Source organism: Sturnus vulgaris, chromosome 7 (genome assembly GCF_052056855.1).
Source record: "Sturnus vulgaris isolate bStuVul1 chromosome 7, bStuVul1.hap1, whole genome shotgun sequence".
Taxonomy (NCBI): Eukaryota; Metazoa; Chordata; class Aves; order Passeriformes; family Sturnidae; genus Sturnus; species Sturnus vulgaris.
This window is the reverse complement of record NC_142249.1, coordinates 6,250,915-6,276,687: the sequence shown is the minus strand read 5'-3', so window position 1 is coordinate 6,276,687 and position 25,773 is coordinate 6,250,915. Positions and strand designations below refer to the sequence as shown.

The 25,773-nt window shown below is 38.7% G+C and overlaps 1 protein-coding gene across 1 annotated transcript in view; it reads left to right on the top strand.

Annotated features, from left to right (window-relative positions):
- SPAG16 (sperm associated antigen 16) overlaps positions 1–25,773 on the top strand; it is a 360,207-nt gene that overhangs the window by 180,153 nt on the left and 154,281 nt on the right. The window contains exon 12 of the mRNA XM_088167654.1: positions 12,062–12,247. Within this exon, the coding sequence (XP_088023780.1) occupies positions 12,062–12,247 (186 nt within the window). The remainder of the gene's footprint in view (positions 1–12,061; positions 12,248–25,773) is intronic.

Genomic DNA, 25,773 nt, shown 5'->3' with positions numbered 1-25,773 from the left:
ATTTGGTGCTTACTTGAAAAAAAGAAAGAAATTTCTATATGATAACATTTTGATAGAGAAAGGGTGGAGGAATAGGCAGCTGAAATCTCTTTATAGAGTATCAATAAAATGGGATATTTCTAAACCTATTAGTTCAGCTTCAGTGAAGCCATGAGTGTGTTCTCTGAAAGTTTTGCAGAAATTTGCCTGCTCTACAAGGAGCTCTTGGTTTCTTTTTCTGCACATCTGCTCGATTTTCAATTCCTGCAGCTCTTGCTGCCTGGGAGTCACCAGAAGCAGTTCAGTTTTTCTGAACTGAGAAAATACTCTCGTTCACTTTGGTAGGTTCGGATTTTGAGTAGTTGAGGTTTTCTTGTGGCTTCATCAGCATTTTGTGCTGGGGAGCTGCCATTTCTCCAGGGCTGGAGAGTCTCAGTTCACTGCTCTGATCCTGGCCATGTTGCTCTCACTCTGTTCAGAGTCGTTATACACGTCAGAACATCTCTCTTAATAGAATCTCTTGTGTTATGTTTCTCTGAGTGCAATTATAATCTCGATGCCTTTAACATCCTCGCTTCATTATTGCTTTCTTCTGTGCAATAAAGGCAATTGTATTTTCCCTCAGGTCTGCTGCAAGGGTTCTAGTGGAGTGGCTAAGGAGATATCTGTGTTTGTAATATTGTTAAAATGAGCCTTTCCTAAAGTGCAGCTGTTAAAATAACAAACATTAGTGTTAGAGTTGACTAGAGAACGGCAATTCAATTGAGGCAATATCTTAAGATATTTGAATTGGAAATAACCCCCAAATATTTAGAGTGTTTACAAGATTTTTTTTTTTTTGTCTGAAGCACAAACTGCAGGTATGAATTGCACAGTCATTTATTGTGTTTCTGTGCTTCCCTTCAAGCTGTGTGGCTGCAGTGATTTGGGGAAACCCAGGTACAAAACAGTTGCAGTAGCACAGGAAAAGTTGTTCAAGAGGGAACAAGCACGAGGACTTGTTTGACTGCTGAAGGATGTGGAATCCAGTTCTTATTTTGTGCTAGTTATTTGTGCCTGAGTAGTGTGTATATAAAACAAAAGGGGAGCAGAGAGAGAGGGCCACAGTGTTTGTGTCCATGGATTGGGTTACCTGTGAGAGTTGTTGTGTTTGAAGGGTTTTCTGGTGTCCCCCATGTTGAGCAGTCAGTGTTCAGGCTGCATGGCCTCACGGATGAAAATTCAATTTCCATGCAAAGCCTTTCAGAGAAAGAATGCAAATTTATATTCACTTTGCTATTCTGCTCTCTCTTGTATCAGCCCAGCATTCTGCTCATGTTCAGCATTTCCATTCCTCCTCCTCTCTTGGAGTTAGATTGTTATTGATCACTGTCTCCATTAACTCACTCCCTATCCTCAAGCTGTGTCCCTGTGTCCCCAGGGCATGGCTCAGTGAGATCATCACCTGCCCCAAGTACAAACACTGGGCTCCTGCACTGTCCTGTGTGTTTTCTTGGCCTTCACTGTCAGGATCATTACACAGAGTGAATTAAATATCCTTCCAGGGGCCTGGGAATGTTCAAATCCCAGTGCAGAACTTTCCACCGGCTGTGAAATCTTTGTGCACTCACAGAACTCTCTCTGCATATGAATATGCAGTTTAAAAATGATGCTTTGTACAAACATGCAAATGGGATTAATGACTGTGGTTCATTACTGGCTATTGATTGTGATTAGACATCACTGGACCACCGTTGGGGGATGATAATGGATTTAAAACGATTGAGCCACAAGAGGAACCAAGACACAGGATTATTGCTGTTAATATAGGTCATAAATCTGTTCTGTACATGGAATTCATGTATCTGAACTCTTTCCAAACTACATTTTTCCCTACTTCAACAGCCCTTCATTACAATTTGAGGATTTGGAGTCATTCCAATGGAGGAAAAATGACCAAACTGGTTGGGATGGGTGTTGAGATGAAGTATCACACTGTTTAATGTATGTCACAGATATTGATTGGTACTATGCATGATTTTATGTGGGCTAAATACATTATTTTAAAAATTTAACAGTGCACAGAAAGACTTTAACTTACCCTGGATTGTTTGAAAGTGTTGGAATGGTACTGAATGGATCTCATTTCTGGAAAATGTGGTAGTTTTGCAATGTTTACTCATTACATTTGATTTCAGGTAAAACAGTTCTTTCTTATGAGGTTAATGGAGGGAAATTCACTTGGCAGTAGGCTGGAGGTAGGTGGCACAACTGGACCCAGAAATACTGTTTGCCTTCAGCATAAGAAGTCATCATAATTATTGGGATTTTTAGGCAGAATTTTTTCCAGGTTTTTCCCAATGTTTTTCCCAGAAATCCCTGGGATTTTGGCAGGTTTGGGGTGTTTCAGTGCAAATTTTGGCTGTCCAGTGACTGAATTTAGGATTTTTTGGGGGTTTCTTGGATACTTTTACATGGATTTTTAAGGAGTTCTTTCCTAAGATATTTCCCAGAAATCCTTGGGATTTTGGTAGATTTGGGGTGTTCTAGTGCAGATTTTAGGACTTTAATGGCCATTTTTAGTATGGTTTTTGGGGGGTTCATGGGATTTTCACCAGACTTTTTTCCCAGCCTTTTTCCCGGTTTTTTCCTCAGAAATCCCTGGAATCTGGCTGGGTTTTGGGACCATTTTTCGTGTTTTTAGTGCACATTTGAGGAGTTTTTGGACCATTTTTATTGCGATTTTTGGCGGGGTTTCGGCCATTTCAAGTCAGATTTTTTTCCCCCGTATTTTCTTCCCCGGCCTTTTTCCAGGTTTTCACCCCCAGGAATCCCTGGAATCTTGCCGGATTTGATTTTTTTTTTTTTTTTTTTTTTTTTTTTTTTTTTTTTTTTTTTTGGTGTTTTAGTGCAGATTTTGGGTGTTTCAGTGCAGATTTTAGGGCTCCCAAGGCCATTTTTAGCATGATTTTAGGGGTATTTTTGGCCATTAAGAGTTGGATTTCCCCCAGATTTTTTTCCCAGTGTTTCCCAGCTTTTTCCCTCCCATCTCTGCAATCTCTCTTGGGACTATTTTTGGTTTTTTTAGTGCAGATTATAGGACTTTTTTGGTATCTGATTTGATATTAGGATTTTGGAGGTATCACTCTGCAGGCTCCCATGAGCTCCCTACTTCCAGCTGGAGACCAGGATTCTCCTGCCTCTTGCTACATCTGATTTTGCTCTGTGGGGTGCTAGACATGCATTGGCAGGAAGCTTTTAGAAAAGCCATCTCTTTTTAATGCAAAATAATTGTAAAAAGGGAATTCATTGCTGTTTAATTTTTGCCTAGAGCCCTGCATTGTGTAGTACCTGCTGTCTTGCTGACATATATTTTGCTACATCTAATCTCCAAGTATTATAACTGGTTTATCTTTTGTCTTTTTATTTTTTATTCCTTACCTTGTGTGCTTCCCAACCTTCTAAAAGCCAATTTTACATGTACTAAAATCTGCCTTCTACCAGGCACCTCAATTATTTTAGATTCTCATTTAACCACCTCTAATTACATGATATTGGGTGGCAGCTAAGTCACTTTTTATACATCAGAGAGTCCAGCCTGTAGTGAATGAGACCACACTCAATGTTTTTTGGGGGATACCAAGCTCAGCTACTGGATTTGAAATGGGGCAGGCCTGAGTGGGGTCAGTGTGGTTTGTAACCTGCACTGGAACAATCTGGAAAATAACTAATTATTGTAACAAAAAGCCATGCTAACAAAATGACTAAAAATCATGATAATGATCCTGAATGTAGAACTATAGGCTGTGTTTAGAGTGGGCCAACACAGGTAAGAGCAGTGGGAAAGGTGAAATGGGATTTCTCTGTGGGTGTGTGTGGTCAGACACAGCAGCTTCTGGTACCAAGCACTCAGTTCAGAAAGGAAAGATGGTTTAAATTGTGGAGGGCTTGCTAAATTGAAACTTTTTAATAAATGGCTTGAATTTGTTACCTTGGAGTTCACACATCCCATACCAGCACTGTTTCTGGTAGTTAGGAGCGTGTTGTATTTAAATGTTTGCAGATGTGAAAGTGTCACTCTTGAAGTGGGAAGGAGCCTCAAGGAAGTTTTCACGAAGGTGAACTTCATTAAAACAAAAGTTTGCTGCTTTTGTGGCACCCAGCCCTGCTGTCTGTCTATCCAGAAGCAGCTTGGTGCCAAAACCTTGCTCTCCTGTTTGCCCTGGCTGTCACAGGCAGCTGCCCCAGGCAGACGAGGGGAAACGCTTCTCCTGGCACAGGTCAGTGGAGGAGCAGGAAATATCACAGAAAAATCTCCCAATTATGCAATGTAGAGTGACAAATTGCCTCAAGTTTTGCACTTGGCCTGTGAGGATTGTGAGGGTTTCCAGCCAATAGCCTTATGGCAAAGGATTTTGCAGGATGGTTGTGTTTTTCTTCCCCGACATAAAAGCCATGTGCCCCTGTGCCATCCACCATCTGCTGGTTGCTGCCATGCTTCCTGCCTTTGGAATGCTTTCCTTGGCTTGTAGAATGTCAGTTTATAATTGAATTTATAGATTTGAAATTTAATTTTTTTTTCTCTTCACCTTTGATGATAAATGAGAAAAGAAGAGGTATTTTTATATTTCTGCTGCTGAGTGTTCTGACATTCACCTTCTGTAAAAAGACATTTCATGTCTATTAATAAAATGAGTAAAATTGGGCTTGAGATTATTCTGAAGGATGAAACATATTACAATTACTGTATAAAATGTGTCTTAAACACATTGACCACCAGGATAATTAAAGCAACACCCAAAATGAACCATAGATTAAAAAAAACCTTAGAGGTTCTTAATAAGAAGTGTCACTGTAAATAATTAATGAGTCTCCGAACTCCAGCAACAAAAAAAAGTGAACTATATCTCAAGCGTGTTTCAAGGTTACAAAATCTTAGAAACAAAATCTTTGCTGCTGAGTGGTTTGTTCAAACACAGACTAAGAACATAAGGATGGTTCCCCATGCCAGATTTTTCTGGACCATCATCCTGTTCCCAGCAGTGAGTACCAGGGGATGCCTCAGAATGGCTAAGAATAGAAAAGGCATTTGTGAGGTTTGGTTTTAGTACTCTCCTGAACTCTACTTTTTATGTCAAAGTATCTTGAGCCAGATGCTGTTTCCATGTAATCCTTGGTGTATTCCTCCTCCAAATCTTTGTCCCATCTTCCTTTGGAGCTGTAGAGAGTTGGATCCACATCAACCTTTCTAGAGGAACTGTGCAGGCATCCTGCCTGGTGATGCAGAAAATCACCCATTGTCTTTTCAGTCATTTTAATGGGAACTTCTTAAATAGTAAATTGACTCCAACATTTTTTTTAAATCCCAATTTTCACCTTCTCTGGGGAGAGAAAAATGAGGCCAGTGACAAAGCAGGAGAAGTTGCAATGTCTGCAGAGCTGAACTGATGTTTGGCATTTCCATCCCTTACATTGTTTTCCAGTTTTTCACCTGGAAAATGGAATGTTTATATACAGCTCTCATAACCAAAGGTGGCACTCCATTAGTAGATACCTACTTTCCTAAGTGGTCTGGTTCCCTGGTTTTAACCTTGTTTCCAAGTAAATTAGGTTTACAAGGATGTATTTTCCCCAACCCCCTTGCACCCCTCTTTTGCTCTCTTCCACTCTCTCTGCTAACTTTTAACTCACAGGGTAATTCTGACAAAAATTGGAAGACAGAAGTCTAAAGGATCCATCAATTTTTGATATATTTATCTAATCAACAGCTAAGATGATGAAGGAAGTAGGCAAAAGATACTTCCATAGGCATTTAGTGTTCATTAATTCTGTTCTTCATTGAATAACTTTTTTTTCCTAGGCATTTTCTTTCTTTATCTTTCCTCTTTGACCTAGTAGAAAATGTCACCAAAATTCAAGAAAACTTTAGCAGTATTTGCAGTTCTTCCCTTGTACTTTACTGTGCCTGCTGTCAACCTGTGCTGATATTGCAAATAACATAGAGGCTTTTATAATTTTGCTTTAGAATAATTGCATGAGCAGAGGCAAATAAAAGAGACATCATTTTTCTAATTAACTGATTGTAATATTGATTTTAAAGTATTTCTCAGCTGCCATGGTGAAAGACCCTTACCCCTGTAATCTTTTGGACTGCTTGTTTGAAATTTGCTGCTGTGCTGCTGATGCTTGTATTGTTTAAGCTCCAGTCAGATGCTGCCTCTCACTGCAGCTTTTTTAGGACAAAAAACTTGAACACTTGTGTTTGGCTTAGTTTTGCTTTGAGAACTGTTGTTGGCCACAGGGTCTTCACAGAGAACCTGAGCAATCCCCTGGAGCAGCCTAAGGTCCAGAAATAATTGAAGCAAAGAGCAGTATTTATTATATTACATTATATATTACATATATACATACATGTAATATATTTATATTACATAATATTGTATTATATGAATTATTTCTAAATTATTATATATTATAGTATATTTTATTATATTTTATTTTTTAAATTATACACACACACACACACACACATATATATATATATATATATATATATATATATATATTTGGAGTGACACATTTACAGGGGAGCACTGTTGGTGTTGCCTTCACTTGACTGGCATTCCACAGAGGCATTTCAGCTTCCTGAAATGCTGTAAAGTGACTCTGTGCCAAAGGCTCATGTTGTTGCTGAATATGAGTCTTAATTATTAATGTGTCTACAACTAGGGAAGTGTTAATGGAGAAGTGTCTTTGTAGTGAGAGCAGTGAAGCTGGAAGGGGCAGGAATGTGTAATGAAAGGAAATGTGTGTGTGTGTGTTTAGAATTTGGGGGAGGAAAGATTTTAAGGCTTGAGAAGTTAATGTTCCTTTCCCTTTCTGTGGAAGGTGGAATTAATGTTTCCAAAGTGGTTTTTTCCACTCTAATTGTTTCTGGAAGAGCAGGTTTGCAGTATCAGTTAGGAATACCAGAAATCAGCTGAAAGGCAGAACTTTATGTGCATTTTATATTTTTAAAAATGGTCTCTCCATAGGGGCAAGACAGGGGTTATAAAAGAAGTTTTGGAAAAATTCTTTTATATAAAAACTTCAATACAGACATGTTTCATCCGTTTAGTCCTTTGTTCTGCTAGGAAGTAGAAATAGAAAACCCCAAAACCAAGCCACACAAGACCATACAAACCCAACTGTTTGGGATCCACAGAGCACCATGCACAAAGGTGCTGCTTCTTTACAAAAACATCACTTTTCTAAAAGTTGGCAAAGTTATTTGCACATATGTGAATGCAGTTGAAGTGAGAGAACAAGATAGGATTTACCTTTTTCTTGTCTCCTAATATCTTGCCTAGTTTTTTGATGTATTTGTTAAAAAACAAAGTGTTTTATTCTCCTCTGAGTTAGATATATGCATCCTGCACAGGATTTTTTTGAGCTTTCCCTCTTAGTGATCAGTCTTAAATTCAAATGGAGTTTATGTTTATAGCTGCTGAGAATTAAGGCTGAGGTTCGAATGTCATATTTTCATATGTTTTTAATATCAAAATCAACATGCTTTTTTTTTTTGAAAATCAGTCATATGATAGAGGACTGTGTGACTAGCATACATGGTTAAACTGAGCATAAATCACAAAAAAAGCTGCTATTTCTCATACATTTGTTTCTTTCCCCCCATATTCTTATAAGAATAAGGAAAAATAGCAGGGTACAAAAACATTGCATCTGTGAGTAACAAAATATTACCTCAGAATTTGGAACGTTTCTTTTTATTTCCCAGGACTGAAAAATGCTGCAAATGAGAGGAATTGTGTCATTATTGATCAGCTATTAAGTAGATAGGGCTTTTTCCTAATAGCAGCATTTTGATTTAGATGTCTTGGCTTGACACAGCACTTTGGTGTTCATTCTGTGTGTGTCTGGTCTGAATTCCTGAGGGTTTCCTGACCACAGAATGCAGCTCTTGACAGGCAACATTCCCACCAGCATCATTTGTGCTTCCCAGAAATGCTGGCATTAAGTTCCTACATGGATAATCACAGATCCCTGTTCTTTAATGAGCTGCTGCTTTTTTATGCACTGGGAATATTGGGGAACTTGTTGCAGGAGACTGAGGCACTGGGTCCCTCTGTTCCTGAGTATTTTTGCTCTTATTTCCACTGTCAGTCTGTCCCTCAAAACTGCTTCCTGCTGCATTTTTGTTTCCAATCTCCACTATTTTTTCTCCTTTGATCTGTAAGAAGTGCTAAACTTCACTTGTAACTCCTTCCTCTGCTGCAGATTGCCAAATTGAATTCATTTGAACTACCTTCCTGCTCACATCTGTTTTCTGAAAGATTTTCATCACTGCCTGGATGGTGGATTCTTGAAATTCAGCCTAAGGAACCAATTCTTCGTGTAGCATTTTGGGGATTAGATATTAAAAAATGCATAAGCCACAAATCTCTTTTTGTGATTCACAGCAGAGGCAGTGCATGTTTCCCTCTGAATCAATTGCAGATTTCTTCAGTCCCACTTTATACCTGACTCTGAATTTGTTTTAAGCTCTTATTTTATAAATGTATAAGGGCTATGATAATTTGTCATTTCTCTAATTTTAGCTATTTCCAGAACTGAGATCAGGCCTATTAAAACTGAAAGTGTTTCGTTAACAAAAGCACATTTATTCCTGACAGCTCCACAAAATCAGGGTCTCCTCTGAACCCCTACTCAGACTTCAAGCCTTTATGCTCTGCTATATGTGACAAAAGCTTCAGGGCTATTCCTGTGCAACACTATAAAAAAATGTTGAGAGATTAATCTCTCAGAACTTTGTCTTAGGCATGGGGGTGTAACTGCCTTGATGAATATTATAATGCTATTTTCACAAAAAATAGCAACCTAAACCACAAGTGTTAAAAATAGTCAAAATCTTGGGTAGGTGATCTTTCATAGTGGCAAGTTCTCCCTTAAGATCTATCAGGTAAATGATTCACATATTTCAAGCTGTCGTAGCAGCTACTTTTACCAAGCAATTCGGTGGACATCTATTGGAAAAGGAGGAAAGGCAGAATATAACATAAAAAGGTTGACACCACAGGTCCCAGACCTTTTTTTTTTTTAATAAACTGCAGCAGTGAGTTAAATATCTCTGAGTTTATTCTTACTCAGAGTTTTACAATAGTGCTTAAGATCAACGTTTGAGCTGTTTTTTAGTTCCCACAATTTTATATCCAGAGATTTGGAAGAAGGATTTCTACTGCCTGAGAAAGGACCTTTGCCATTATTCAAATAAAAGAGTTTATTGGATCCTAAGGGCAAGGTCATCTTACTGATGTTGCTCAGATAATGGCAGAAATTGGTCTGAAAACCTACAGCTTAACTATTTGTGACCTGTGTTTTTGTGTATTATCCCCAAACATTTTTCCTGGTTTCTCGGTTTTGTTTAGTATGAAAACAATTGAAACAATTTTTTTGCTTAGAAAATGAAAACCTCTGTTATTCCTGAGAGGGCTGCATTAACTTTTTTCAATATTTGAAAAGATTCTGGGATGAAGGCATTCTAGATGGATTGATGTAATTTTCATATCTTGATAGGAATTATATTAAAGAGGCAAATTACAGGATACATGGATACATTTATGGCAGTGAAGCCCTGGGAGCTGTGAGCGTGGCTTTGGAAATTAAGCCTCAGAAATCAGTTGGGAATTCTCTGAAGGGCTTATTGAGCACTTGATCAAGGGAGGTTCATGAATTTCCTATACTTGGATTTTCAGCAAATTCTTCTTGGGGTCGTTTCACAAAAACTCTCAAGGAAGCAGAACTGTCCTGAATAAAAAGGAAATTTATTTCACGAGTTTAAAAACTGGTGAAAGGATAGGAATCAAATGCCACTTTCAACATGGAGAAATTAATTTCTGAGTTCCACAGGGATCTATGCTGGGACCTAAGTTATTAAGATGATCTTGGAAATTGGGGAAAGGGATAAGCTGGATGAGTTTGCTGATTAGCCAGGGCAGTGAAAAGGAGCATGTGAAGAATTGCAGGAAAATATTCCCATCTCAACAATTGACTTGATGGTGAAGCAGCAGCTGAAAATCAGTGCAGGTGAGCACAAAGTAATGCACACAGGAAGAAATGATCCCAAGATAAGAATAGATAATAGGTAAGAATGTGTCTAATTATCAGCACTCAGGAAGGAGATCTCAGAGCCACTGTGGTCAGTTTGCTGAAAATTTCTGTACAGCAGTGTCAAAAATGGTAACTAAATGGAAAGAACACAGAATAAACCAGGAAACAGTGCCCTTGTGCACCTTCCTTGGGTACCTGTTCCTTCCCTTTCAGCTGAGAGAGATGGGAAATGTGCTCCAAGGGCTGGAATCATATCTGTACAAGGAATAAGTCGAGATCTTCATTCTGTCAGGGGAACAGGACAGGGCACTGTCCCATCACAGCTGGTGGCACACAGACATGGGGAAGGTGCACTCGGTGTTTGCTTTTAATCACAGCTGCAGAATTAGAAGCGTGAAACAAAATGAAGTAAGGTATTTAAGACCCCAGAAGAGCTTTTCACACAAGACATAATTAAATTTTGGAATTCATTGACATAAGAGATTGCATGTGCCAAAGGTTCAATATGTTCAAAAATCAATTACTCATAGGGAAAAAAAAATTCCATGGATTCTTCTTAAGCACAAAGAAATCCTGAGCCACAGGGTAGGTCTGGGAGAGTTTAATAAGATAATCACTCCACATACTTTTTCTCATTATTTTATTAAGAATGCCCTACTAGTTATATAATATGTTACAGTTGGACTCTTAGTCTGAAGCCATATGTCCATGCTTAAAGGAAAACAGAATTATACTTGTTTATATCTGAGATTTGGCCAAAAAAATCCGAGATGAACTCTGCAGTTTTCATTCATGTAACGTATCAATGACCCCAAGAGATGGTGAATGTGTTGAAGTGTTTATACAGAGTTAGAAAAAAGAAAATTGGGATGCTTTAAAAAATTAAATATGTGTCAAAAATGGTATGAATTTGGAAAATAACAAAATATTCTTCCCTGAATCTATCTTATTGTATTTTGAAAGAACTCCTCTGGGGTTGCTTGTTTTTACTGATGAACTCATAATTAAGCTACGAAAAGTAGGAATTTATTTGAAAGGCATATTTACTTTCCTGTGGGGGATAGCTACTTCCTTTCTTTTGATAGTGTATTAACATGTGGCCACTTCATCTACAACGTGTCAGAAAACTGCACAGTAAAAATATTCACACAGAATGATGGGGTTGGAAGAGACCTTCAAGATCATCGAGTCCAATCCGTGCCCTAACACCTCAACTAAACCATGGCACTGAGTGCCACATCCAGGCTTTTTTTAAATACATCCAGGGATGGAGACTCCACCACCTCCCTGGGCAGACAATTCCAGTACTTGATCACTTTTTCCAAATATCCAACCTGTATTTCCCTTGGCACAGCTTGAGACTGTGTCCTCTGGTTCTGTCAGTGCTGCTTGGAGAAGAGACCAACCCCACCTGGCCACAGCCACCTTTCAGGGAGTTGTAGAGAGGGACAAGGTCACCCCTGAGTCTCCTTTTCTCCAGGCTAAACAACCCCAGCTCCCTCAGTTTGATCATTTTTGTTCATTTATATTTTAAGGCAAAATTCTAGTAGGACCCCAGTTGGTCTATGAGTTACAGAGGATTAATGAATGAGGATTGTTAAGAGAAGTTTTTTCTGACCAAGGCTGTTGGCATGGAGGTCAAGAGAAGAGGAGAGAAGATAACCAGAGAAAAAAACCCCACAGCTGTGGAAAGTATTTTTAAAAAGGTCCTGGGAAGAATAGAGGTGGAGAACTTTCCACCAATGACTGCTATGTTGACTAATTGTGAGAAATAAGAAATTGTAAATTATATGGAGGGTATAAAAGGTGGTGTGTTATTGTAATAAACGGGATATTATCCTCCTGAAGTGCGGCGTGCCTTTTGTGTGTCGCGCCTGCCTATCCAGCGACACAAAATCAGCGATTGCAACGTACCCCGCCTTTCTAAAGAGAGTTAAATTATTTTGTTTGAATATTTGTGACCTCTGTTGGCTCAGAGCTGTTTGTATCCCTTGAGCAGTGGCACCCAGCTGGTGACATCGAGCGGGGACACCACGGTGAGGATCTGGGACCTGTCGAGGCGCGGCTGCATCCTGACCCTGCGGGGCCACTCCCGTGCCGTCCGGGGCTGCTCCTGGCACTCCTGCGGGGACTTCGTGGCCTCTGCCTCCATGGATGGCACCAGCAAAATCTGGGATGTTAACAGGTCTGTATGGAGGCTCCGTGTTTGTTAATTAATGCCTTCGTTAATAACCAGTTGTGTTTTAGCTCCCCATCGATTCGCGGGGTTCGCTCGGAGAACAGAGGGAAATCAAAGGCAGTGCTGGAAAAATCAGCCTCTGGTGGGATTTGCTAGATAAAGGGAGCTAGCAAGGACTTCAATTAATACAATAAAAGAGAAAGTATTTGCTTTCACTTGGCATCTGTTATTCTTCACTGCTGTTTGTTTTTTTTAAGGTAAGAGCTTCGTAACTAACTTTTTATAACTTTTATTCAATATGTAATATGAATAAGTAACTGAATAAAACTTTCAGAAAGTTTTCTATTTACTGTTTCGAACTCATAAGTGCACAACACACTTTAAGGTTAGCCAAGTGGAAATTTATTTTAGTCATTATCTATGTTTCAGCAAGGTGACTCTTGATTAATAAATCCACAGATACCTTCTTTATTATCCAGGCAAATGCATTTTTATGAAGGTGCTTTTGAAGTATCAGTGTATTTGTGCTTACCAATTAATTATTAGTTCCTTAACTCTCTCCAATTGTCTTCAGTTTTGATTAACTTAACACCTTAAAGAAATAGAATGGATTTATCTCTTTCCAAACTATCTCTCTATAAACTAGACTCCTGAATTACTGTACTGTACTAGGTGTGATTTTTAACAGCTGAATGTCATCAGGCCCCAGAGAACTTTCCAGTCCTATAGATCTTTTCCCTGGTCCTTTATTATCCAGTCTTAATGGATTTTTCCATTTCCTATCAGTCTTTTTCTTCCTTTGCATTTGAATGAGATAAAATACCCCATCATGATTGTTGGCCACTGCAGGGGAAGAAGCTTCACTGAAAAAGCAAGGGAAAATTTCTTCTTCTGTTCTTTTTTCCTAAATCCTTCCCAGTCTATTGCAGTTGCAATGAGCCCTTACTGGAAACTTTTCAAACTGTTGCAATTCATCCAGGTTCCATTGAGAGTTAATTAAAACTCTGTCAGTATGGGATTTCCAGTCTTGCTTTCAAACCATGAATTGAGGAAGCATTTAATGATATTTAAAATATTGTTTCAAAATGGGATACCTATCCTTTCGTGAATTATTCTAAATTATTTTGGAAAAAAAACCCAAACTAGTTAAGTTTTTTTGAAGTTCAAGCCAGCTGAGAAGTGGCTTTTATAATAGAAATGGTCAGCCAGTCCTGAGAACAGATGATGCCTCCACCATTACTATCAGTAATAAGCATTGATGGTTAATATTTTCCTTAGAAATAGAAACAGCAAAAATCTCATGTATGGTTGCCTCTTTTCTTATAACCTGTTGTATATTTCTAATGCTTTGATCATATTTTATGGCATATTCATGACCTTTAAGAAATAATAACAATAGCTTTAATTTGGTGTCAGGATGGGTTTGAATTTGCATAGACAAAGGTTTTGTTTAGACAGTTGAAAATGCTTTCTCTGCTGAGGAAGCTTTTGTAGTCAGAGGAATCAAAGCAAACCTTCACCACCAAGCCCTGGTGCCTCCCACTCACACTCATCACCAGCTCCCATTTCTGCCTCCAGTCTATGTGAGCTGTGCTTTGCCTGTGAAAATAAGAGAGTAACATCCCAGCCATGATGTGAAAGGCTGACTATCCGTGCAGAATCATTGAAACACCAAAAATTATGCAAAATCTCAAGCAGCAGGAAGTGGTATAAAAATCTGACATAGTGTGATTAAAATAAGGTGTATTCAGAGTATGGGAAAAAAAAAAAAGCCCCTATGGGAGTCCTCACTGCTGGGTTTTTGGTGTGTTCCTAGATTTGGGTTGTTAAGATTTTATATATGAGAGCTGTCTTTCCTCCTTATGGATGCCTGTTTTCAAATTGAATGGGCCTGGAAAGCAGCAGACTGTAGGGGAAGAAAAACAAGAAGGATATCAGAGTTATCACTGCCACCTCTCTGAAAGAGCTATGTTTGAAATAAATACTACAAATAAAAATACATCCATTTCTGTAGTAGGTGACAGTTGTCTTTTTATTTCCAAGTTTCAAAAAAAGCCACCTTTATACATTAGGAACATACTTTTCTATAAATGTTGCTTTTGGAAAATATACAGCATTCCCTGTAGTCATAAACTTGGTGTTGAGAAACTGGGGAGGCTGTTTGCTATCTCTTAGCACCCAAATCCAAGGTGCAATTTGCAATCATCAAAGCCCTTATTGAAATCCAAAGAGAATATAAGATGAAGAATATAAGATCTCTTGACTAGGAAAAGGTTGCTAGCAGCTTTAGTAAATTACATAATTCTTTGCCAATGATGAGAAAGTTCTATCTACTAAATATTTGAATTTTATTTTCTTATAATGTGAAATTACTGCTGGGGTTTTTTATTTATTCACAAATGTTTTTCTTTTGTATATACTGAAAGTTTTAATCATTTATCAAGCCACAAATGACATTCCTACCAGGAGGGTATTGTGAGGTAGCTTTGTAGTAAATTACTTTCTTCTGGACAGCTTATGTGCCTTCTATTTAAAGATACAAGTTAATTTTAAAAATCAAAACAGAAAGCAAAGAAACAAAAATCCAAACCTCTTCCTTCTTCCCTGGAAACACAAACACAAGCTGAGACACAGCCATGATCTGACTTATTGAGGGACTTGAGAGAGTCTGAGTTCTGCTGTGGGAACTTCCTGATGCTTTCTGCTGGGATGATTGGTTGCTTTTAAAGGAAATGAAAAAGAAAATGGTGTAACATTGGGACAGGGGGTGCAGGGAAGAAAGTTAACTCGTGTGTCTGCCATGGCTAGAAAAATTTAAACCAAAACAAACCAGCAAAACAGGGACATATCTGCTACCTTCAAAATTATCCCCACTTCTTAGTGATTATGAAAATAGGAAGTTGGAGAAGAAAGGGAGAGGTTTCTAATTTGTGGCCAGGATTTTATTCAGCAGCATAGCTCAGGTTGAAAATACACAACCAGTTATGTTCTAGCACAGCAGGCAGTTCCAGGGGTTTTTTCTCATACCATAAATTCAGCACTGTCAAAGTCATTTTGGCAGGATTAATTTCAATTATCCAGTGGTAAATATCATCAGAGATTTACAGCCTGATCTCTGATATGCAAATCAAGCTGAGCATCATATATCTCATGTAAACACAGGCAGTTGTTTAGCTTTGCAGACATATGCTCTACACCCAGTGTTAAATGCAAACATTGTTATTTATGCTTTGAGCTTGAGAAGTTGTTTGCAGCAGTCAGAACAGTCAGAATTGGTTTTCTCCACTTGATCCATTCTGCACTCATTAGACCAGTTCTCCATTCTTTGCTTCCTTTCAGAAGTACAAAATATGTGGAATTAGGCCAGCAAGAAATGCAAATGTGCTGTCCTGCAGCAGAGCCCAGGATGAGGGTGTTTGTGAATTGGAGCCATTTCTCCATAATCCATCACTCATTTGCTTTCCTTTTCCATTAACGTGGCAATTTTTGTCTACTCACAGAAATTTCTCCCATAATCAAATTTTATTTTAAAATTTTAAAACGTGTGTTTACCTCAGTCTTCAGTAATTTTTAGTCTCCATTGGTGCATTTGCTCAGGTGCAAATTTTAGAAGTGACTAATTGTGATTCTTTTCAATTCTCCTGTACAACCTCTAGGATAGTTTTCTGTTACTGTTAATGAGGTTTATTTCCAGATCTAAAAATAAAAATTGTTGACACCTTTTGCTTCTCTGCAACAAGACTGGACATTTTCACTTCTTTGCCCAAGTGTCAGATGTATCTGACATTAATTGCTAGTTCAAATAAATAATTCCTTCTTTTGCTCCTCTATTAAAATGATCTCCTGTTGTGACTTTTCTCCACTTGGTAACTGCTGTTTATAGTTTTGTTTCTTCTCATAAGAAGCATTTAATTTTGGAAAATTTAGGGTTAATATTTTAAGAAGTCAAGCAGGGATGGATTTTGTTACATTAGAAGCCCTTTGTCAGCTACAGCTTTCCTTGAAATGATAGCATGGAATGATACCATGTAATGATGGCACTGCATTTGTTTTCTTAATTTATAATATTTCTTTTGTATCATTATTTACACCTTGAGTGTGTGCAGTGCAAGACATGATTAAGCTGATTTTAAGCTGCTGTTATGCTTTGGGGTGTTTTGTTTATTTTTTCTTTAGTGATTGAATGTTGCTGGAGTTGCCAAGTGGACTGGTCACACTCTTTGCTTTGTATCATCAGAGCCCAGGGTTTAGCCTGGCTTCTCCTGACATCCATACTCTGTTTCTTTTTCTTCCTTTTCCCTTAAGCAATGAACAGCTTTGAAAAGCAATATTTACTTGCAGATTTGTAGGTTCCTTTCACCACACCAAACGCATCCATATCAGGATCCTGAAAAATCACCTCTGAAGGAACCTAAGGATTTTCTAGTTTCAAAATGGAGCTGAATTTTCACATTTTGAATCAGGTTGAGTGTATGTAGCCAGTCCTTGTGCAGACACCCCATTTGAGGTGACACTTGTCTGACTGGCTGTTCAGTGGGACACAAGCCACAGGCTCTTCTGGCCACATCCCAGGTTTAATTGATTCCAGGAAAAGTGGAGCTAATCTATTTTCAGAGAAGACAAATGTCCTCCAGGAAATTAGAAGGCAGGTAGAAGAACTCAGAGGAAATGTGGAAGGACCATTTTTGGGTAGTTTGTAATGTCTCTCCTGACAGCACAGCAGGAAATACTTGCCATTTTGATAAAGGAGAATTCCCTTTGGAATCCTCCAAGGAGCACTGGAGAGACAAGCTGCTATTAATCCTTCAAATCAAAACCAGGCCTATGCCCAAGTCTCCAAATTTATAATTATGCTACAATTCCATAACACATTTCTCAGGATCAGGAAAGTAAAATATCTCATTGTTATAAATCCCAGGGAGCCAATTGTAAAAAATCAATTTGAAAATGCGAATTATCAAGGAAAAAATGATATTCAAAGCAGAGCTATTCAGTTAAGGGGATAATATGGCTAAATCTTCATCACACTGGATGAGATGAAGCTTAAAGTACAAAAGTTTACAGGAAGTGTAGCTCGAACTCCGTGTTGTAAACATAAATCACATTGTGGATTTAGTACGAGGCAACGTGCATCAGTTGTGAGGAATGTTTATTATGGTCACATATTTGCAGGACCCAAAGGACAGAAGGATCTTAGCTGATTGCCATGGAATGCCTAAGCTGGGCAAGCCATACCATTATTTCCATATGGGGAAATAAACAAAGAGCTGAAGGGCTTTACTGGAGGCCAGGGGGTGATGCCATCATTACAACCCTGACTTTCCATTCCTTGGGGACGTTAAAAATATGTCGAGATTAGTTGTCTTCACATCTTCCTTCTGGGTGAGAAGAAAGCAAATCAGTATTGGATTTTCAGTAATAATAAAAATCCAGGAGAAACAGATGTTTGTTTGAATATTAATTACTCTGTAAAACATGACAGGAGTTGCATAACTTCTGCTGAAATATTTGTACTGGTGGCTGTTGGCTACTGGTCTAAATAAATCCATGTTCTCTCTGGCTTTCACTGGAACTGTCTGTGGCAATTTAGCCTGTGCAGAGGAGGCATATTTGAAGATCTTAGTAGTCAAAGTGATAATTTGTCTTTTGAATTCAGAATATCTTGACTTTTTTTCCTAAGGCATTGAATGCACAGAAATGTAAGTGCTTTGCTTTCTGATTTCTGCTACTGGTCTTGAGCTACACAGCACAGTTTTTGATTAATGGAGGAGGAGGAAAATCAAGTTACTACTCTGTTTTTTTAAAACTGAAGCTGAAAATGGAGCTTCATTCTAAAATGTCTGAGTTCTGCAGATATTTCTGAGCAGGCTTATCTGAACTCTACCATAGTTAGCTATGTAATGTTTCTTTTATGAAAAGATAGTTCAGAAAGTTGCACTTGATTTACATAAAAGGGTGTGTCATTTTCTGATCTCAGAAGTTGCCTTGCTTCCATTGTTTCAGCTTGGAAAAATCATATTAGATGCAATTGTTAGGGGTTTTTTATGTTCTAGTTCTCCTCCTTTAGGTCAGATTTCCTAAATTATGTGTAGTTGGCAGAGAGGCTCCTGTTGGGCTGCAGGAAGCTTTATTGGAGCTGGTGAGGAAATGTGCTCCTCTGGAACTTAACACCTTTGTGCTTGGTGTCCCTCACTTGTCCAAACACCTCCTTGATTCCCTGGGAATTGCTTCAGGAGCAGGAGGAGTGAGGGAGGTAAAACTGAAGCTTCCTTCCACCAAATCCTACCCAGAGCAGCTGGCCAGGTCCAGAAGCTGAGTCTGCTGTGACTGTGTGCACTGCAGGAAGCTCAGGCACTGGTTATTTCTCTCTTTGACAATGTGCAAGTTGAATTCTTTGTCTTATTTGCAAGTGTGCAGGAAACCTGCAAAACGTTAGTCAGATCTTGACAGGGTGTTTCCACTGCCCTACATTCAGAACTCAAATGCAGAGGATCAGCTCTGCAGGCACTCAGCACAACTGAAATCAGATTATAGTGTTCCACTCCACATCCAGGCTCATTATCCAGTTGTTTTCTTTCTCCTTCATGTTACAGTCACTCATTACTGGCAGGCTTCTCTTCACCTAAGCTGTTTCCCTAGAAAAACTGACTTACAGTATCTCCACCAAACCAGAAATTAATTGTACCAACAGAGTAATTCACAGAGCAGTGAAAAACTGTCAGATATTATTGCAGAACTCGGAAGACAACAACTCATTAAAATGATGTGTCTTCATCATCACTCCCATATCCTGTCAGTAGCAGTTAGTGCAAATATTGCACACACAGTCTGTGATCCACAATCCAGTGGAGCACTGTCACCCCAAATCCCTGTGTGCTGCACAACAGGTAATTGTAGGTTATTTCCCTGCTTGTCTCCCAGTGAACTAAAAAGAACAGGAATATATCTTACTATTCATAAGCAGCAATACTCTGACAGGCATAACCACATATTCACCAAAATGTGAACTATTTTTAGTTGCTGATGTCTCCTGGTTTGAAATTAAATGTGGTGGTCATTTGATTTTAAAGTAGAAGTCTGCTGTAGTGGATGCCTTAATACATGTAAATTCCTTTTTTGTTGAGTAATTTTTTGAGTTTTTTATCCTCTGACTCCAGGCAGTCTTCAGACATGTTTGTATGTGGTGCTTTTGGGTTTTATTTTTCTTCCTTTTTATTGTTTCTTTTAAGGGTTCAAATGTTACACAAGATTATTTTCTCTCCCAATTGCTGGAACTCTAATTGTGCATCCTGTTAGAGCAAACTCTGTTTGTCTTTGTTCAGCCTCAGCTGGAAAATCAACACAAGTCACATCTTAGTCCTTTCTCAATTAATTCTTGCATACAAAAAAGTGTCCTAGGTTTGACATTGACACTGGAGGACACTGAATTGTGTTGGTACTTCCTTAAATGTGTATAAATACTGTTTCAAGCCCAGTAGTGATTTCTTTCCTCCATGGCATTTTTCCTTTCTGTCCTCACTCTTTACACATCCCAAAGTGGTTGGATCCCATACAAGTGTCAGAGCTTCTTTGGTGCCCTGTGTGGGTTATTCTGTGAGACACATCTCCAAATCCTCAAGCAGGCTGAGAGCTGTAAGGTCTGTTCCCACATGATCCAAGTGCTTAAGCCTGTGAATACAGCAGACATGACCACTCTGACACTTCCCAGCAAAATAAGGGGAGGTTTTGCCTTGATGGAGGTGAAGATCAGGATGAAACAAATAAAAATGTTGGCAGTTTCCCTTCTGCACTTCAGTACTTGTAGTGAATTCACTTGATGTGAATTGAGACACATCATCACACAAAAATCTTGTTCTAGGCTGACCAATATCTTTCCCAGCTAGGAGTCAATTCACCATCTGCAAGACAATTTTTATGCATCTATTTACTGAACTCAGAGCCTGCAAAGGCATCTATGTCTGTGGGAAACCTATTAAATATGTATTGGAATTATCCACTTGATGCAAACCCAATGAATTTCTTTATATTTTAGTGTCTCTTTCAAGCATATTTCTGTCACCAACACAAACATTCTAGACAATGGAATCTTAATATGGAGACTGCAGTAAAATGGCAACAAAATTGGTGAATTATTTAATACAGAGCAGACGGTCACAGAGTGTTTCTGTGGCATAAAGGGCATGGGAGTTTGCTGCACATTGGGAACATAGCTGTAGTCTGACTCGTATCCCTGCTCTGAAATTCAAAGAAAAAAGTAAAAATACTATGTGTGATCTTCTGCAGTTACATTCTGCTTCTTTAAAAGCCCTCTTTAGATTTTTTTAAATTTTTTTTTAATATCGGGGCTTGTTTCATTGTAATACAGATCTTAGCTGACTTTGGAAGGTTAAGATTGAAATGAGGGTTTGGGGACACTGCAATACTAGGTGTGAAGTTAGCAGCTGGCACTGTGGGTTGATGAAAACCTAATTCTGTGTGTGTCAGCCTCCTAAGTGATCCATATCAGGTTATCAGTCATGGCTTGACAGTGCTTTGATTACATATTCAGCACCTTCAACAATTGTAAACCGGGCTTTGCTATGTGCACATGAAGATTTTAGTAGTGACTTGCAAAGGCCTTTCTTTCCCTGGAGAACAGTGGATACTCTTCTCATCCAATACACTTATTTTGGGTGCACACTGGGATTAGACAGGTGTAATTATATTGATATAAAATCATGCTGTTAACAGGGAAAGTTGGAATAAAAAGGAATGTAAACCAAACTGTTCATGTCGAGGAAAGGAGACTAAATCATTGCTCTTACATTTTGTACTTTTGTTTCATGGTAATCTTTTCCTTCCCCCAACTATTGGCAAAGGGAAATCCAGCTTTTTTCCAGCTCTGTTTGGGGAGAACAGGGGTGGTGCATCATCTAAAAATGGTGAGAAAGTGGCAGATCAGAGTGGTGGGAGGCATCCCTGGGAATTCAGCTCTTCCCATTCTGTGTTCAGTCACTGATCTGAACAAACATTCTGCCCCTGCAGCTCCAGTGGGTGGGACCAGGCTCTTTATTGTTCACTCCAGCAGATGCTTGTTAGAGAAGCTCCAATGACACTGTTTTTGTTGTGGCTCCATGTCTAGGAGCACAGCAAATCCATTATTCATAATGCCTTCCCAAGTTCACAAAGCCATTGAATAGTGCTACATAACTCCTTAAAGCTGCCACCCAGTCAAATCCATTTTATTTGGACAAATAAGGAAACTCTGCACTGAAGAAAACCAATTTGAAAGCACACTGAAATTCATTTTCCTCACTTAAATATTGAAGTGCTTATATTTATTGCATCTCAGCCTTGTTGTACTCTTTTCAAAAAGAATTTGCTTGTTTAATAGGACTAAAGAAGTCTCACTAAATTTAAAATGTGGAGGAAAATAAACTAACATCCAACAAGAGTCACAGTGCTTTTTATGCACATGGGTTGGGATTAAAGACATAAAATAAATATATTAAAAATACTAAATTAATAAACAAGAAAAATTAAAAGTGAAATTAGGTTATGATGTGCCAGTACTGCTTTCTCTCTCCTATATAGAATTTCATCACCATAAGCTAGACTAGCAAATGGATCCTGAGGTGAAATAATGGTGGAGTTTTAGTTTGTTTTGGGGTTTTTTTTGGGGGGTGCAGGGGGTTTGCTGGATTTGGGTTGGTTGGTTTTTTGAGGGCTGAAAGCTAATTGAGTCAGTTTTATGGCAACTGTGTGGATGTAGTTGAGTTCTCTGGATTTTTTTCTGCTGGCCTCCTGTATAGTTCTTGTTTCAGTTTTTCCCTTTTGTTGATAGTTTTCCAACAGTGGTGGGGTTTTTTTCAAGAAAGGCAAGAATTTTGTGCTAGTGCAGACCTTGGTCATCCATCCATCATTCAGTTTAATGCAACTCCCAGCAAACAGAAGCCTGAGAGCCACTTCTTGTTCTCCTCATGAGCTGCTCCCTGATTCTGGTGACAGCACAGGACAAAGTTCTCCTTCAGCAGCTGCTCCACCCTAAACCTCATTTAATACACAGAGCTGGATCTTTCAAAGAGGGATTGATTGAAAATATGTTGGTGCAGCCACATTCTCATGTGGGAAAATCCCACAGTTGCAGGAATCTCAGATTCTGCCTTGTCCAAGCAGTTTGGAAATCTCATCTTAAATATGTAGATTTATAGAGAATATGACATGTTAGAGCTTTATGGGAAGAACATAATAGGCTTTGGGAAGGTATTTTAGGCTTTAGTGTTACAGGAGTGGCATTTTTTTAAAAGTGTGCTGTTATCCACTGTTACAGACTTAAAGTCTTGTTAAAAACAATTATTTCTTCCATTTTCTGTGAGTTTTCAGAAGAAATAGATCAGATCAGCCTCACAAAGAAAGTGTGTGCTCCAGCATAACATAATAAGTTTATCTGGTCTTCTGGTGCAAATATATTTCAAATTTTGTTTTTCATTGTCCCATTTGTTATTTTCTGTGTTATGTCTCACCAGTCAGCAGTTGTGCATATAATGCCATATTCTTTATTTATTAATGTGATCGTGTAGAAGAGTGAGATAAATGATGACAAGGAAGAGAATGAAAGAAGTAACGAATTCTTCAGGGTGGTTGGAATGCACCATAAAGGGGATCTGAATGTGAAGTGCAGATGGCTCATCTTCTCCACAATATTTTATTTGAACAGCAAAAGCCTAAAACTGTAAAATAACCTGTTCAAATAGTTCTCACATAAGCCTTAATATACAGACACAAAAACTGAAATCACTTAACAGTGATCCATCAAAACACATGTGTGCTGTTGTCTTTCAAAAGCAAGGAGGCATTGAGACATCTGCATTTACTTGTTCAGGGTTGGCTTGAAAAGGCAGTAGTTATAGAGGTAAAGTTTTTGTAATTAAAAAAAAAAAATAGAAGAAGAAACAAATAGTAAGATCATGGCAGCTTCCTGGGGAGTGTGGAGCAGGCTGTGAGCTCAGTGCTGTGTCAGCTGATGTGGTAATTGAGGAGAACCCACTGTCACAGGGGACAGGCTTTGCTTACTCAGTGGCAGAATTGCTGAGCAGCAAACACACTCCTTGTCCTGCACTGTTTAATGTCTGCTTAAATGGGTTACAGCTATTTCATTATTTCTGAGCCTCTGCTGATCTGATTAGCTTGTACCCCTGAGCCTGAAGGGGGGGAGGGAGGAGAAAATTGTTTTGTGAAACAAGGCTCTGCTTTTCAGTAAATGATTTCTGATGCTCCTGTCTTCACCTGTCCAACAAAGAACTCCCCTGAGGAAACTTGATTTGCAGAAAGTGCTGAGCAAGGGTAAGAGTCAAAAAATAATCTAAGAACCACCAGGTACTTTTCTGAACTTGAGTGTACCTTGCTCCTGGACTGAGGTTTGGAATTCTGGGGTAGGTGGCTCTGCTTTCTATATGTTGTAAGGGAGACACAGGCATTTCCAAGGAGGAGGAGTTTGTGTTCTAGCTCGTGACTGAAGGATTGAAACAGCATTTTATTCCATCACTATGAAATAGAAGAGCTGACCCTGGAGGGGGGAACTGCTTCAGATCCTCTCGCTCCGAGTGCTGGGAGCACCAAGCTGCACAAAGCTTTTCCTTTGGCTGATGGGATTTATTTACTGCATGCAGACAGGCTTGATGGAAATGTTAGAAGCCACAGATGAATGGTTTGATACGTGGCTCTTGATTTTGCAGGGACAGAAGAAAGAACTAAACCTGGATTTTGAAATATGGAATGGAGGCTGTGTGCTCCTGCATTGTGCTCAGAGTGGGACCAAATCCCACTGGTGTGTTACAGATATTCTGGGAATGCCCACAACATTCCCATTAGAGTCCTGTTAACAAATGTATCATTTCTGACTGACAGCTGGGCTGAGAATTACCAATGAAGTCAGGATTGCATTAGATCATTCCCTGGCATCACTGTTACACACATTTTCATTTGTAGTTGACTTGGTCTGTTTTGATCAAGCTGATGAGAAGGACACTTAAGATCTATATTTTGGATATAAAAGCCTAAATCTTCTTCTGTCCCATGACTTCCAAAGCAATTTTTGTTGACCTGACTCTAACCTTGGGGAAGTACAACCCTTGTCAAATTATACATAATCTGGATTTGAAACATATAAAAATGCATCTCACTTTGGAAAAATTTGGACTGTAAGTAAGAGGCCTCTGTTTGAACTGAAGTTGCTGAAATAGGTTACCAGAATTGATTTGAAGCAGTGTTTCAGTGCAAAGTGAGCTTTTGCAACAGCTGATGCCATGAGCTGAAACGTGCCCTGTGCTGTCAACAATCAGGTGTTGAGCAGGGAGATTTTAAAGATACCTTGATGAGCTACAGCCAAGCCTACACAGTAAAAGGGACTGAAGAATTTATTACAATCTTACAGAAAATCATTCTTAAGTAGAGATTTTATGTCTCACTTATCTTTCCTTTAAAAAATTAAAGCTTCACACCAAAACCCCTTCATCTGGAATCAGAAAATAATACAAATAATAAGACTTCTCATAGAACACTTCATTTGTTCAAAGAAATGTGAGACATTAAGAGACTAAATCTTCAGTGTAATAATGAGCAGATTCATTATTCATGCTTCAAGCCAATAAAAAAGGAGATAGATTATTGGCAAAGTTTTCACGCCTTCTAATGAAAGCCTAAGTAGAGTATTATTTATTCAGTAACTTGGGCTTTCCACTCACAAAAACATATAAAGCTGTTGTCAGTCATATTTAGTATTCTCAGTGTTTATCAAAAACTGAGTTTGAGTAGTATTGGAATCAATCAAGTCAAAAGGTAATTGATTCTATTTCTTTTTTGTCTATTTGTGCCAGAGAGTTCTAACCAACCATGGCACCAGGGAGAGTCTTCGTTCTGTACAGCCCACCGTACCACTGTCTATGTGCATTTGATACAGAAAGGTGGTAAAAAATAAGATTCTTATTGTTTCCCAGGCTGGCATCAGGCAGCCAGGCCTGTGTCCAACACCACAGCAGCCAGTGGTGGCCTCAAAACTTTGTGGGTTTTTTTGTCTGAAAGTATTTTTTAACTCAGTGCTGCATCTTCATGCACTGGTCAGTGTCTGCCTGGTGTTGGAAGTTTCCACATGCTCAATAAACACAGAGTTTCTACTTAAATACACACAGTAGAGCTCTGCCAGAAAAATAAATACAGTGTTATAATTGGCTACTTTTCCAGTAATACATATTGTGTTATATAAATTACCAGGAATTGAGGCAAATAGCACTTTAATCCCAAAGGTAAGGCATGAAGTTTTGCAACCTTTTTCTCCTGCATTCACAGCACTCTCTTTCAAGGACTGTGATTATTTGGCTGTTATCTAATTTCACTGCAGAATAGAAATCCGACTGGAGCATTGCTTTCTTCTGGTTAATTATAAATTTATTAGGGGAATTTTGCCAAATGTCCCTCGCCATTAGACCTCACTGAATCTGAAGTTCAAGCTATCAGACTTCATTTAATGTAATGCATCGCCCTCTTTTTCTGCCTCT